At 38.7% G+C, this 16,120-nt stretch overlaps 2 protein-coding genes across 5 annotated transcripts in view; both read right to left on the reverse strand.

Annotated features, from left to right (window-relative positions):
- Nucleotides 1–9,018, reverse strand: part of LOC106965247 (mitogen-activated protein kinase kinase kinase kinase 3-like) — a 43,709-nt gene extending 34,691 nt beyond the window's left edge. For 2 of the 4 annotated variants that reach the window (XM_015061217.1, XM_015061216.1), the window contains exon 1: nucleotides 8,777–9,018. In XM_015061217.1, the coding sequence (XP_014916703.1) occupies nucleotides 8,777–8,872 (96 nt within the window). In that variant the 5' untranslated portion in view covers nucleotides 8,873–9,018. The remainder of the gene's footprint in view (nucleotides 1–8,776) is intronic. The other 2 variants (XM_015061219.1, XM_015061218.1) reach the window with 1 other exon arrangement.
- An 870-nt stretch (nucleotides 9,019–9,888) lies between these two features.
- Nucleotides 9,889–14,779, reverse strand: thumpd2 (THUMP domain containing 2). The gene is made up of 11 exons (XM_015061212.1): nucleotides 14,538–14,779; nucleotides 13,906–14,044; nucleotides 13,388–13,819; nucleotides 13,238–13,296; nucleotides 12,880–12,957; nucleotides 12,749–12,801; nucleotides 12,537–12,624; nucleotides 12,086–12,157; nucleotides 11,783–11,897; nucleotides 10,626–10,746; nucleotides 9,889–10,404 (listed from the first exon to the last, which is right to left on the reverse strand). The coding sequence occupies exons 1-11, from the start codon at nucleotides 14,661–14,663 to the stop codon at nucleotides 10,110–10,112; spliced, it is 1,578 nt and encodes a 525-aa protein (XP_014916698.1). The 5' UTR covers nucleotides 14,664–14,779; the 3' UTR covers nucleotides 9,889–10,109.
- Between the last annotated feature and the right edge of the window lie 1,341 nt (nucleotides 14,780–16,120).

A 16,120-nucleotide genomic window follows, 5' to 3' on the forward strand; every position in this document is an offset into this window, starting at 1 on the left:
CTAAGGAAGTGTATTACAAATACGAATATATTTCAAGAGCAATATTTGCACTTGTGAAGCTATAACTGCTGTGACACACATTCCCAGCCATGTACCTATGTGCTGGGCAATATGGCTTAAAAATAAAATACCAAATTCAATTTTAATCAATTTTCCTCCCACTCTTTTTCTAAAGAAAACTGCAAACGGCAGAAAGTATCTTTAAAAAACTGTCTTTCAGTGCAACATTTCCTTTTGTGCGTTGACCTGAATTCAAATTTAAAGTAAATAGAAGCTATAAAATATGCTTGTCAAACAAGATGGCAGTTCTTGGAGACCCAAGAAGAATATTGGCAAAAAAAATTAAAGGATAAAATTGATTTATCGTCCAGCTCTGCAGTTACCTAAAAGAAAAAGAAAAAGGAAAAAAAAAAGAGTTCCTATCACCACTTTTATTTTTATCACAAAAGTACCACAAGATATCTTAATAAAACTTTAAGTTGTACTTACTTTAAAAAAGTTAAGCTATCCATCTTTTTTTTCATTACACAATCACACATTACTTTTGTATATGTTAAAGAATGTGACGTAAAACATAAATTATGGAAAAGTTCAAGATGTATTAAAAACTGTACTCTACTTCTACTGTACTATGTGGGTTATCTAGTTGCATTTTCAGATGAGTCATTTCATTTTTCCTGTTTACTTTGTAAAAACCCACTTCCAGGTTCCAGTATTCATGTGAGTGTCGGGGGATAAAACTACTCATTTAAGCAAAACACCAGAACTTCTAAACATATTACATTTTAAAAATTTTGATCAACATTTTCCTTTTTGTTTTCATTTTTCAAAACGTTCTGTAAAGACTGAAGGAGATAACGCAACAGAACAGCAATTCAGACACCTAACTTTTAAACTTTCCTTACATTAGGCTGAACACAGAAAGGCAACTCGGGATTGCTATGGAATGAGAAATAAAAATAAGCTGCAGCAAAAAAAAACACATAAACAACTTATAACTTCCAAACAATGTGGGAAAATACATAAGCCGTTTTTCTTCTATGTATGTTTACGTGTATAAACTACAAATAAAGCTTCAAAATCAAAAGTCTGATGGTAGACACAGACAGCTCATCCAATTAGGAACGCGCGACTTCCTCAGCAGAAGTTTGCAGTCCAAACGCATTAACACAGAGCTGTAAATAAACTACTCAGGTGCTGGCGTAGCTCCACTGGCATTTTCACTTGTCAGACTCTAAACCACCCTGCAGAAACAAGTCATCTCAGCCAGGCTCTGAACCGTAGTGCACACAATCCAACAACTTATCTTTGCGGTGAGCCAACAGAACAGGATTGGGTACTAAACTGTATAAACATGCCCCGAACATAGTTGAAATTACTGGTTGTGACCTGCCTTGAGATCTGGCGTATGTGATCCAACTGAGAACTGATTAAGACAGTGAAAATACTTTGAAACTGTTGAATTTTATTATTCTTGAAGCTGACTTAAAGTGATTTATAGGACATGTTGGATCTATTGTTTATTCTACTAACTATTGTTTAGAAGCCTTAAAAGAGGTGAAGCTCATATCCCTTCCTGGTAGATCTGGTTTTGCTTCGTCACAGCATTGTGCTCAACACCAACCTCTGAACAACAGTACAAGTTGGAAATAGGACACTGCTACAGAGGAGGCTGAATCATGCAAGTCTTCTATAGCTGTGGCAGTCGTGGTGGCAGTATGTCGGAGTCGTCGCTACACTGGTTCTGACTGGTTCTTTCTGAAGACTTGAGAAGGAGGAAGTTCTAATCCTCGTCCAATGATCAGGATGTTGCACTGTGATTGCTGTAGCCTAAAATTACTGATGTTGTGGTATATTTTTCAAAAAAGATTGTGGTCAAAGTTGCCAATTTTTTTAAGTTTTATTTTTGCCATAATGTGATTAGGGTTTCCCCCAGTGTATTATAAGCCTGGCAGGCCACCAGGCTTTACTTGATACCCCATCATCACTAAGCTAAGCATTAATTTTTTATTTTAAATATGTCTTTTTTTATAAATACTAACAACACTGACAGTAAGGACAGAATAAGCTAGGTTTATAGTTGAGGCGTTGAACTGGGCTCGAGGGCATGCTCACAAATTGCAAAATCCCTGCACCTGTTGGCCTCAGACACTATCATTTCCAAATTACCTACTCCCTACTTGTGTACCTCAAATTTTTTGTAACTATTAAGATTTTTTAAACACAAAAACACGTTTGACCGCTAGTGAACTGCCTCAGAGCCACTACTACGAGGCTTAGCAGGTTTTCTGGGGGAAACACAAATGATCTAACAAAATAGCTGAACTTGCTGCACACACCAGTCTCTTTTGCTCTTCTCACTTTCTACTGTGACATAAAAAGATTTCTTGTAAATATGTGGAAAGCAACAGTGAGCACAACTTTTGAACAGAAATGAAAGAAGATTAGTTTTATTTCTGGCATTAGCTAGCTGGCAAGGGATGTAAAAACAGGTAACAACAACGTTAGAATTCTTGCTAACTAGCTTAATATGATATAGTGCCCTGGATTAGCCATTAATCATTTAGCTGGCAAGCATCAACATGTGTAAGCTTGTGGTGCGTTTAAAGACTGCTCGGAAAATCTTGTTACCAGATCTTAATGGCTGATTAAATAGTTATAATAGCTGAAAAAAAATACAGAGGTCAAAGAGCATAGATTGGGAATAGGGAAGTGTGGGGCACATCCCAGGCGTAACCCAGTTCAGTTATGAACATGTCTATAGAAACAGCATAAGTAAGTCCTATAGCACATCTCAAAATCATTTCTGAGGCCAATATTGCTTTGAGTCACACATGCTTTTATAGACTAGTCATGAAACAGGAGGTTAGGTTAAGGAGGCTAAGGGGATTGGTGAAAACTCAGCTGAGATGCAATGACTGGCCAGAAAAGAATGAAATCACCAAGGTGACTGGTCAGATTTGAGGTTAAGCTGCAATGATTAGTACAAATCGCAAGTCCGCGCAAAATTTAAAAAACCAATGACTGAATTTGCATAAATGGTTGAGATTGCAACTTTCTGGACAGACTGACCATCACCCTCAACTCCATCTCTTTCACAGAGATTCATGATGTCATCCAGGACATGTTGATGTGGTAAACCTAAAGAGGCCTCTTCAGATTCGCTCAAAAGACTGACCGCTACCGGAGATCCCTACTGTCCACAGTAAAACACTAGCCACCATGACTCTTCAAAGATGTTCTCTTTTGGATAAATAAAAGGATTGTTGAATGTGAAAGTAATAAATTTTATCAGTAGAACAGAAACACAACCATCAAAATGAGGCCTACACATTCAGAAACGATTAGAGTGACCCTACTTTCACACAGAGGCTTCCTTCATACCAGCTGACGCCTGTGTATCTACATGGACGAGCAAACAAGAGGAGGAACTGTGACAAAAACAGGATAGCTGCAGAGCAGCAGCTACGACTGTGACTCTGCAGCCATCTGTGTCGGCGTGGCCGTGCATGTATTCGTACAATCGTTTTGTTCTGCGTGCGTTTGTGTGTGCGTGTCACACAACAGCTCTTTGGCCCTACCGTCTTCCTCCGTCAGAACAGCGTGAAACAATAGGAGACGAACGAGCGCGCACAAAAAGACGGGAGGAAGCACAGATTCCTGAATTCCTGCAGCACGACTGCCAAGCTGTGCCACATGCATATCCACGGTGAGGTCTGGCCACAGGAAATCATTATCCTCACCACATTTAGAACAGCATTTCCATAGCTTACAGAGAAAGCCCAAAAAAACAAAGTTTCAATAATTGTTACTTACATGACAAGACAGATTTCGAAAAACAAAGCCAGCCCAATCTTAAATTTTGCTCGTAGAGTTTTAATAGGATTTGAAGGGTATTTTTTGCAACCGCAACAGGTTGCTGCATGCCATCATTGATCATGTAGACTGGATGAGATTTCTAAAGGGCTAGCCATGGAGTAAGCATGACTCAGCAAGGATTAGAATGTGGCTCCTGCAAAATAAACTAAGATAGATGCTTTTCTTGAACGCACATTGCTTCTAGAACAAACTTTTTAATTGATCACCACCTTGCTTCCCATCTCTGAACCTGCGACATACAGAGGTTGAAGACAGCTTCAGCATGGAGGTAAATACTTGATCTCAAGTCTTCTGCGGCACAACAAGTAAAGGCAGATATAAAAGCAACGCCACTGAAGCAAGTTATCATGGATTCACAGCAACACGTCAAGCTGATACTTGTCCTTATTTAAGCTGTTTTTCAGGCACTCCGAGTGAGAATGTGGGAATGCAAAGTGAAAAAGCAGTTTCTCTCCTCCAGCCAAATAAAAGTGACAAATCAGTAAATACGGCAGCTTTAACAGCAGCGACTGAACGACAGGCTCATCACTGTCGGGTTTTTATCTTCGTGTCACTGATTTAATGCAGCAAACTTCAGTTATTGTGGTAAAAAAAAAAAAAAAAAACAGTGGACCACACTCACATTGCAGATTACTAAAATTGGGAATAGAACTTTTCGCTGCAGATGTTTTGAGCATGACATTTTTGAATATTTGTCATCCTTTTCAAAGATTTTTACAATTCATGCCAACTGCAGCACCCACTGTGCTTGAATAATCCCAGATGGCTTTCAGGTGAAAAGCTGAGTAGTTTGGAGCTGAAACGCCAATTGTTAAAGTTTATGACGTTCAAAGCAAGCTGCTTGGCTGGTCGTGAAGTAGAGAAAATTGTCAGAGTACCATAATCGATTGCTAAAATACAGTAATTGGTAGTTGCAGCCATAATCAGAAGCAAGACTGTAGCTTAATTAAGACTATAGGCAACTTAGTTTTGTATCATACTTGGTGAGAAACTTAAAAGAAGGTTTGTGGAATTTCTGCATTGGGAAAAATATCTGTCAAAAACAGACACTGACCGTCTGGAATGTCATCGGTAAGTGACATATGTGGGTGACAACAACTTGAAGTCTAAAGACAAGAGGTGCGTAATTTACTGTAGTTTAAGTCTACTGAGTTTTTAGGCTTATACGTAGCACTAATTTAATGACTGAGCAGTATTGGAAAATCAGTCACCTGACTGAAATCCACAGCCTCTATAGTTTTACAGGTCAAATAAAACCAGTGTTTAAAAGAAGAAAGAAAAAAAAACCGCTAACACTGAAAGAAGCATATGAATTAGGCACGACTGGTTCCCTAAGGGCAAATTCTTCAGAGGATCAAAGATGTGATATGCTGGCCTGTCGCCTGCATCGGCCAATCGCCCCCTCCTCAGTCACTAGCACAGAAGGAGAGGCCTGGCTACGAACCGAGGAGAAAACAAGCTAGCGGAGTTCATGCTTTGTTTCCTGCTCAAACATTCCTACCCGAGCCTCACTTTTTCACGCAGTGGTAGAACCAAATATAGGCATCGACGAGGCTTACCAAAATGGCCCGGTGCTCGCAGCACATCCTTTAATCCAACAGTTTCAGGTTGGAGCGCTGATCTGCAGCAAAAACCATTTGTTTTCAACGTGAACCCAAGGCATGCCAGGCATAACATCAGCAGAGTCCAGGCAACATAACAAGTCTCAACAATGGACTTTCTGAGATAATTGCTTTGTTGTTATTATTTTTGACTCAATTAACTATTTTCCGATCATTAATCTGCTGTGTGATGTTTGTAGGGCTGGAATGATTAATCAGATTTATTATGATTAATCTGATAAATCGATTACTCTTGATTAATCAATTATTGAACAATAATCGTCAACTAATTTAGTAACTGACTAATTGTTAACATACAGACTCAGAAAAAGGCAATTTGCTGTACGAACTATTCAGTGCAGTAATTATGTCAAAGCTGTACAAAAATAATAGACATTTTGTACTTAAGATTAGGGCTGTAGTGATACAATAATCTCAGGATACGATACACGATATTCATCTCACGATACGATATATATTGCGATATTCAGCAAACAATGCAATTCAATACACTTTTGCAATTTTCTGAAAGATTTTAGAGGGACAGAGTGATTTTGGTGACATTTTGTGACTGTTATAGAGTTGGACTGAATTAATTTAACTGAAAACTGATTAAAAGCACCAACTACACAATACCTGCACCAACTACACAATACCTGGCTCTGGTTGGACATGGATACAGACTTAAAGTCGACAGCTGGACAAAATGAATCAAAGAAGTGGCGGGAAAAAATGTTTTTTTTAATTGAAACAGTACAAACTGTAGCTTACATGCATTTATAAAGTAAATAAAGTGCACCAAGTACCCTGCTCTGAATAGTTTGATACATTTTAACCTTGACACTTAACATCTGAAGGAATCACTCTAAGCCTGATGACCTAATCACTCTCCCGGCGAAGCAAGCAGTGAGTGAGCAAGGTGACAGTTGGATGTTACGATACTTGTGGATGAATATCATTTTTTTTCTAGGAAAGAAAATATCAATATACATCGCAAAATCGATATTACTACACAGCCCTACTTAAGATAAAAAAAATAAAACAAAATCTTTGTCTGTAAATATGTTTTACCCAGAACTCCTTAAGTAGCATAGTTTTAGCTTCAAATGGTTCAAATTCTGTAACAAAACAAAATAACAAGAGCACTTTTTGATATTCACTTATCAGTTCATGCAAAAATTAAATCAACAAACGATGAAACATACAGTAAAGGAATGCTGTGTTACTGAATTTTAGGCAATAAAAGGTTTATTTTCTTATTTAAAAAAAGGAATTCTTTGTTTATTTGCATCCTGTTAAAAAAAAGGTTTAACTGGTTTGACGAAAAATCTGCTAAATGCGGCATTTTTCAAATCTGATTAATCGACTAAACGTCTGAATAATCGATAGAATAATTGATTAGTTGCAGCCCTAGGTGTTTGTCACTGTGTTTGGCAGGCATCTCGGCCCCCAGACACAATCCCGACTCCCGCTGAAGGTATTCAGTCAGACTTATCAGCCTCAAGCGAGGCAAAGATACTGAACTTTAATTAGAAACAAACAAGATTAGCTGCAACGGGGCAGCTTACAATATGCAAAACAAACCCTAGAGAATGACATACTGACCTTATGGTGAGGTTACACGCAAGACATTGATAAAAGCTGAACTGAAAAATATTCCAATTTCCAACATCAGAGAGCCTGCAGCATATATACCAACATCATCTTGTTCTGTCAAGAAGTTCCCTGAATATATATAGTCAGCCAAATGCCTCACTCTGCCATGACTGACAAATTAAAAACCACAAGGGTGAAGGAATACAAAACAAGCAGCTAGAAATCTGCTGCTTGTCTGTGCAAATCGGAATGACTGAAATCATTCAAAATTAGAAATAGTGGCGAATGCACAGACCAGACCTTTATTCAGCCACTGGTGACTAAAGGGTTGAGGTTTCATTTGTCAGTTGTCACAAGGTCAGACCCAGAAGTGTTTGTAGTTTTGCTGCATCTGATTGCATTCTACGCAAGCGATTTTAAAATGAAGAGACTTTGTTTATCTGAGCAGCCAATCTCTTATCAGAGCTGATCTGTCGAATTACACACTCTGGAGTTATCATGGTGTCTCTAAAATAAATCATTTTAGTTTCTAGTTTGAATTCGTAGTACACTTCGATTGATTTTCCAGTTACAAGGATGATATGGTGTCTGACTGCAGTAAGCGTCAAAAACATGGAGGTGCACCAACTTTATTCTGCATGACTGCATTTATTTGCCGTTTCTGGCAGAATTCCCATAAGAGATCATGTAGATTTGGGCCAAACACTTCTTCTATGGTATGGTACTAGATTGTTTTATACAACTGCTACCACAACTTGTCGAGTCTCGAGCGCGTTGATGTGGTTTTGATGGAGTCTACTCCATGGCGTCTTAGGAATCTGCTCCGGAACTGAATTCCAGTTTGAATCCCAGACTGCTTCCAACGCAGGGCCTGGAAAAAGTCAAGCCCCAAACTAAACAGCCCCAGCACTACTGGGAATACAGTCCAAACAGAAATTAGCTCCCAAGTTCCTGGATGTGTCTAGCAAACGTATATATGTCAAAACCATCAGTAAACACAAATAAATATAGCTTCATAGGCACAGACTTTGGCAAAAAAAAAAAAAAAAAAAAAAAAAAAACTTGGCCAAGCGGAGAGCTGTCAGTTCCTGTCAGGGTAAAACCAAACAACATTTATGCCATGTTACGGTTAAAACAAAGGGTTCGTGTTTGAAGAAATAAAAAAAGAGAAATATCAAAAGCTATTTGAATAATGTTTCGACGGAACAGCCAAGCTCCTGGCTAGCTTCTGTATGCTATTAAGGTTACCTGCACCCGTTGTCGGACAGCTAGCTAAAAACGTCCCACCAAGAAGTAAACAACCACCATTACAGCTAGCATGATTAATTCTGTCTTGTCAGGGCGTGTGGTTGTTTTGCTTTTAAAAGAAAACTGTATGCCAACCTAAAAATTTCATACTGTTGGAAAATTGTGGAACAAAAAGAACAAAAACAGAGCACACATATAAACAAGACGTAAGCTTGTGTCCGACAATGGAATCATGGAGACGAATAGCTGAGAAAAATTCCCCACCTGTAGTAGTTTAAACAAAAACATGCTCTTAACGTCCTAAGGGAAACAAATAACTCGTGACTAAAAGACTTGCTTAGTGCTACATAGAGTTACCAACGGAAGGAAGAAAAAGTGTACATAACGTCTGAAGGCTGTGTCCGATAATGGATCTCAGTTCAATGCTCCCTCCCTGCAGTTTTTTTTTGTACCTTGTATACATCTCCGTATGTGCCGCTTCCTATCCGCTGGATCAGCTCAAAATCCTCCTGCGGATTCCGCCTGGACAGGTCGACACTGGAGTTCATCGTTTACAATCGCGCGCGGCTGACGAACCCCGACAAAAGTACGAAAACTGGTTTTCTTTTAAGAAAAACATACGGCGTCAAAAAATCCCAGCCCGAATCCAATGTAGCTCCAACATGGCTTCCACTGCGCTTCGAGCATGCGCAATGGATATCCTGGCATACCCTGTCCATGTTTGTCAAAGGAGATGAGGGTGATGAGCTTGAAGAGCAAAAATGACACTGTACCTTTGACAAAATGTAGAAATTAAACTTTTAGGAAATTCAGAATAATTTTTTTTTTTACATTTAGCATATATTCAGTTCATGCAAAGAAGAAAGATAACTTCCTTGTATTTAATTCTGTTATTTATTCTGTTAATTGACAGCCTGAAGCGAAGGGGAAAAAGAAATGAATTAAATCACTAAGCTGTGTGTTGCCTGATCTGGCGCCGCAAGTGTAAAACTGGGCTAAGCAGGGCTTCTTAGTGGCAGATGGCAGAAATGTGCCTCAGTTACGCCACCAAAAACTTTCCAGTTTCATCGTTGTTCTTAGAGAAAACAAAGTTCAATATTAAAGTGAGCCCAATTCCAATTTGACGATGTTCGAATGCACCATATGTAATAGTAAAAAGAATAAATAAAAAAAATAGTGTAGAGTATTTTTCTTTAAAGAAGGAACACAGTATTTTGCAATTTTATAAATTGGCAAAGATCTAGAAACACAACACATAAAAATGTCTTCAATACTTTGAAAAATTAAAAAAAAAAGTTATCAGGATTTTCACTTTGTACTCCCTCTTTCTACACTGTATAATCATATAAGCTGCAGAAGAAAAAAAAAAGAAAGTTATCCAAATTATTCTTTGCCAAACTTAACTTCTGGTCTCTAGAATTTTTTTAAGAAAAAATATCTAAAAGCACTGATTCATGTTAGTTTTTAAATAAAATAAATAAATAAAATAAGAGAACAAACAGTACAAACACTGCACAGTCATTTTTTAGAAAACTACAAATATTTTTATTTTGTAAAAGATTAATTTTTTCAGAAGTATTAAATGATAAAATAAAAGCACACTGAAACAGAGCTTGGAGTCCAACTTTTAACGTTCCTGCATTTGTGAAATTCAAAACTATTTAAACAAGTAGTAACTTTTATTTATACAGCCATGATATGAAAATGCAGCATTTCAACGAGAGCAAATTTTGCCATGATATGACACAGGACATTGCAATGTCACAAATGTAATTTCCATTGACACTAATCAAGTGTTTTGATATATTTATGGATGAGTCCATCTATCACCCCCAAGCTAACTCTGAGGGTTGCTTGGTGTCTCAGAGATGAAAAAGTCGATGCTTCCTGGGAGGATGAGGATGTGACTTGCAAATTGTGCTGCTCTGAGGATGAAACCAGGCAGCTTTTCATCCCTGTTTGAGACTCTGCTTCCTCGTTGCGTTTTGGACCACAGTTTGTTTGCAATAGAAGTTTCTTCAGGAGGCAAGACAGCTGAGGACTCAGGAGCACCACCAGGGTCCCACCAACACGGAGCACTCTAGGAAAAACAAACACATCTGGAATTAATGGCAACTTAAACCTCGTCTTTCCATGTTTACTTAAATCTGATTGCAACATCAAATGTTTTAAAGAGCGTTACGTGACTCACATGCAAGGAATTCTACGTAACACAAAACTACAAAATGTAAAACAAAAAAGAAAAACCTTTTTTTTTCTTTTATATTCACCAAAATCGTTTTACTAACAAAGAAAACAAACCTCTCCATCTCACTGAGGATGACCGGAAGGTTCTCGGCCATATTTATTCTGGTGCTAAACTTCCTGCCAAATGGCAAATCACAGACAACGGCGTCAACACTGGCACTGGGCAGAGGCAACGCTGTTCACACAAAGAAAAAAAAGAAGAAAAATGGGCAGTGAGGCAATTACATACACGAAACAGGAAACACACTTCACCTCTAGACAAAAATTCCCATACAGGAGACACAGCTACGTCCAGAAACGAAGGACAAGTTCAAATTCTAAAAGATGCTCCGTAGATGACAAAACAATGACAATCTTTACGCATTACTTGACCAGAATTATGTTATTTCTTAATTTATTGATCAAGAAAGACCCAAATCAAAGTTGTTGTTTTAACTTAACATTTTTATATACAAAAAAAAATTAAGCTGAGTGCTTTTTTAATAGAAATTATTTTGCCAGTTAGCTACTTCCAAACTGAATTAGTCAAACTGGAAGATTTTACTAGATTTTTAACGCCTCATGTTGTGGAAAATCACAGACTATGTGTATTTTTAAAATAATCTTTTTTTGAGTCTATGTTTGCTCATTCATACATTTGTCTACATAATCAAAGATTCTTTACCAAAAGAACGTCCCCACTGACCTCTAAACTGTTAGAATTGCTCCATCTCTAAAGTACTCCTGTTGTCTCTCTGGATACTAAGACTTTAAGCAGGATCACACTATTGTATCTTGCCATGCATATTGATATATTACAAGACAAATGATAAAAGCATCTAAACATGAGAAACTTATGGAGATTCTGTCTAGAAATGTATGCATACCAATGATAATGTGGTGAAATTCACAGCGTTCTGCTGCACCATGACTGGGTGTGTTAATTTTTCATTATATTTCTATCTTTTTTCCATTTTTTCCCCCAAACAGAAAGATAATTATTACCCAGAAATCAGACGGTAGGTCAGGCATCATTATTTCAAGAATCCACAATGCCGAGGCGGGTAAAAGCATTTCCCCAGTGCATGAGAGTAACCGATGTTATTTTTAGCTGCTGCAGTATCCGAGTCACATTCATGTCAATTCTGTCACAATGGTGGGCAAGTCCGGCTTACATGGCATGTGAGAGGTGTGACGTTTCATTCACTGGGATATTCTGGTGATTTTCCTACCCGTGGACGACGCTTTCAGAAGGTGCACTCTGCTTTGAAGCTCTGCAAATAGCACATTCTCATCCGCCTTCTGTAGCTGGCCATCATCAATATCCACACCCAAGAAACAGGCAGCCTTAGGAACCAAGTGGCAGACAGTCGTCATTTCAACAGTTATTACAAGACCTTGTTTTGTTTTAGCTACAATTTATTGCTAACTGATCAGACAGATTTCTTTGAACTGGCACAAACCAAGCCAAACCCAGAAGAAACAAACATCTATCAGAGGTTTTATCTTCTATTTAAACAGGCTGGTGTTCTCACCTTGTGCTCCTTTGCAGCTTCGATTAAGATGGTTCCCACTCCGCACATTGGGTCGACTACACAAGAACCTGGCTGAGATAGAGACGCGACACTTTTAAAGAGTACAACAGCAGCTTACCATCAGCATTACATAATTATGTTTGTTAAAACCAACAAAGCCAACAAAACTTGCTTTTGCATCCCGCAACCTTCTCACTTGTGCATATTAACGCTAATTTTTCTCATTATATGGAAAAAGAGCCATTGAGATCAACCTGGACCTTCAAAAATCAAACCGAATCCTCCTTAAATAATTAACTAACTGTGATTAACTATGATTTGGTTTGATTTCAAGAACAGATCGGAAACAAACTCTTTGACAAATATGAGTCTATGGGTTTGAGCTATTATCCGTAAGTGGAAAGAACAGTGAACAGTAGTGACCGTTCCTTCGAGGTGTGTGTCTTCACACCTCTATGAGAGCCAGCGAAGCCATGGCCCAGGCTACGGTAGACCGCAGCCCCGGGGTTTTAAGGTAACTCCGGTTAGCCAGAGGAAGCCTGAAAGAAATTAAAAGACGGTCAGATATCAAAACAGTAAGAAACAATTAAAATTCAGTCTATTGTTATTAATAATTCCGATTAAGCAGATTCTAAATCTATCAAAACAGTATTTGGCAACAACCTGGTCAGTGGAATTCCCAGCAGGCAGTAATCATCATTCAGATAGACGTTTATCTGCAGAAACGACCCATTTGCAGGAAATATTACTAGTTAAATGTACACAATAGCTGTGCAGAAAACAACAAGGTTCACCTCCAGCTTAGGGTTCTTCAGGTCAGCCTTCCATCCAAGCAGACGACTCAGACCCATCCCCATCACTCTGCTAACCTCCTACAGATCATAAAATAGCAACATCATCATCACCTCATAGAGACACCTTTCATTTAGGAACCATAAAAAAAATCACAGCTTCATTTGACATACTGGTGCAGATATTGGATATCAATATTATTATATTCAATGATATATTATTTTAGTGATATTTACTGTATCAGTGATCCCCCACCCCCTCTAGGTCACAGCCAGACTACATATACTGTACTGTTTTAATCCACGAATAAAATACAAAAAATAAAAATCTCACTAAGAAGGATTTTTATTTTTTTTTTACCTGTGCACTGATGCATCTATGCAGCTTTCCACTGCATTTACAGTTAATCCTAAAAGAAACTGGGGAGAAAAAGAGCAAGTATGGTTTGTTTCTCATTACCCAGAAGTCATCACTTTGTAGCTGTGATCTGACAAAGCGATGCATTCGTACCATTCTCCACGCTTCCCAGAGGAGCGTCTTTTCCCAGGTCATCTGTGTTCTTCCTGCAGCTTTCCACGTTTTGCTCCAGTTCGATTTTTGAATAATCAGCACACACCTTCTTCGGTTCACTGACATCATCCGCTTTCTCCAGGTCCGGTGAGAGCCTTGCACTCTCTTCTCTACCTCTCCGTCTCTTCTCATCGCTCTCCTCAGATGTAAACTCATGTCTGCGCTTCTTGGACTCTTGGAGACACTTCAGCCTCTCATCACTTTGCTTTTCACACCCTCTCCCCTTCTCTCTGTCCCCCTGGGTAGTGCTCGCTGTGACTGCGTTTCTGCTTGCCGCCAGCTCCCCCTGCAGGCGGCTCCATGTCCTCACAGCACTGATCCACTGACACCTGTCACCCAACAGTCTGGACTGCAGCACAGACGCCGCTTTAGCTAGGAATGAGCAAAAATAGCTTTACTGAAGATACAAACATAACATGTGTACAGGTATTCCTCTTGTTTAGGGGCCTGGCTGGTACCTGGACTGGTGTGTGTGGACAACCTCACAGGAGAGTCTTGCTTCAACAGAAGGAAAAGTCTCTCTGCAGCTTTTAGGTCACAGACTCTATGGATTGTTTCAGAGGAGCTGAACAGCACTTTTCCAGGAATATGATCAACCTTGAGTCCAAAAATGAAAACTCGGGTAGTCTTTACATTTGAGAATATTTGAAACTCAATCCAAGTCACCCAGCACTCATTGTAAGGAGCGTCAAGCTGAAATACATTTCGAATAGTGGCCTTTTCTCACACTGTAATAACAAATTTCTTCGCATTTCATGACATGCTAACAAAGAAGAGTACAATAATGAAGTAGAACAAGATTTAGAAATGAGTAAAACAGCGTTTCAAATTCGCAACTTAATGGACGCTGCTTGACAAAAATCTGACAAGTGTGAAATCCATTGGTTTTCATAAGTCACTATTTGATAAATCGACTTGTATGTAAATTAGCCACCATGGTAACTCTAGAGGAACTGCAGAAATACAAAGCTAAGGTGTGAGAATTATATGTTATAACTTGTAGATTTTTTTTTTATAGTTGTCTTCTAACAAACTAGCCTTACACCCAGTGAACATGTTAGCTACTAGCATTAAAAATGCTAACACTCACGTCTTGAGCAGCCAGCTTTCTCTTCACCTCGTCGACTAAAAACGGCTCCATGCCATTGCCAGCAGTGCAGTAGTAGCGAACTACGCTGTCTTCACTTCTCACTTCAGGCATTATGTTCGAAAACATTTGAACCGGTAAGAAACAATCGCCAACACTACAACAGTTTTTGATTTCCCCGTTAAACCCGCTTGTTTACACCGGAAACGGAAATGCATCTTGGACGTTTACCTACCCGCGACCAGCAGGGGCCTCTCTTTCGCAGAAAACGAAATCTACTGCAAAAATATGAAAAGATAGGTAAACACAAAGGTAATTTATTTAATTGACAAAAAGTAATTTTAAATTAGAACAATCTAACTAAATCTTTTCATCTGATAGCATCTTTTTGCTTGTGTGCAAGTAAAACAAGGCCCAAGGTTCCACAAACTAGGCTTTAGATATTATGGTTTATTGGTACCTAAATGGTTTCTAATTCTGAAGATTTTTTCTTCAGTTGTCTTGTTGTAGACAAGCACACAAGTTCAACTTAAACTTGTCTTCTTTCTGTTTGATTTGGACAGAACCGACACAGTCACTCCTACAACCGTATGTATAGTGCCTGTGAAAAGTTTACATACACTCATCAAGGCTATGACTAATATTAATTTTGCAGCTTTAATGACTCATTTGAAACATTTGCTTGAAGGTGAAATCGTCACATAGCAGATTGGCTGCAGGCTGTATCTCATACAGTTAGGTAAAATATAAAATCCATTGAGGCTCATTTGTCAGATTAAAAGTATCTTAGAAAGTAAGAACCTTTAAGCAGGTATTAAACATAAGTTTTATTAAGCCCAAATTTGTTTTCATTACATTTAAGGAGAAAATAATCATAAATAAATAAAATGTTGAAACATCAGTCTATGCGTAGTAAATCTATAGGAATGTAAATGAGCACAACTCCGTCTTATGCTGGTTGCCATGTTGGTCAGATCCCTTTCTTCAAACTGCATCCTTAAAGGCCCCCTATTGTTATCACATCCATGCCCACGGTGGGTGTATGTTAACTTTCCTCTGGGATTGTTCACCTTGAGGAAGCTCTGACCAGGTGTTTCCCGAAGGCAGAGACAAAAACTAATATGTTCCACAGATGAAGTCAGCGCTCCCAGCAGCTTCTGTTCTTTTATCTGATTATCCAACCAGTCATCCTCCAACCTAATGTGTTCTGACACTTCACTTACCCTAAATGGCTTTCTTATCCCCCCGCTGTCCTCATGCCTTGTCACACACTTCTCCACAATCTCCCTCTTTTCTCCAGTATTTTAATGACCTCAAGAGTATTTAATCTCCTTTTGTGGTTGATATGGAGTGTCTCGGCTGCTGCCTTCTGCTATAAATTCCTCAGACATTGATGGTCTGGTGTGATCTGCCATTGTTATGTACTGCATTGTAATGTGAAGGATATAAGTGAGGCACTGAGTTACTTGCACCAATGCTACAATGTATCATGGGACTGTTTTGATTTCCGTTGAAAGTCTTTTGCGAGCACTTTGAGACTACAGCTGCAAACAGAGCTCAGTCAAAAATACAAAAATATGTAAAAA

The sequence above is a fragment of the Poecilia latipinna genome, unplaced genomic scaffold (assembly GCF_001443285.1).
Source record: "Poecilia latipinna isolate Pla-1442-1.1 unplaced genomic scaffold, P_latipinna-1.0 Scaffold1789, whole genome shotgun sequence".
Lineage (NCBI taxonomy): Eukaryota > Metazoa > Chordata > Actinopteri > Cyprinodontiformes > Poeciliidae > Poecilia > Poecilia latipinna.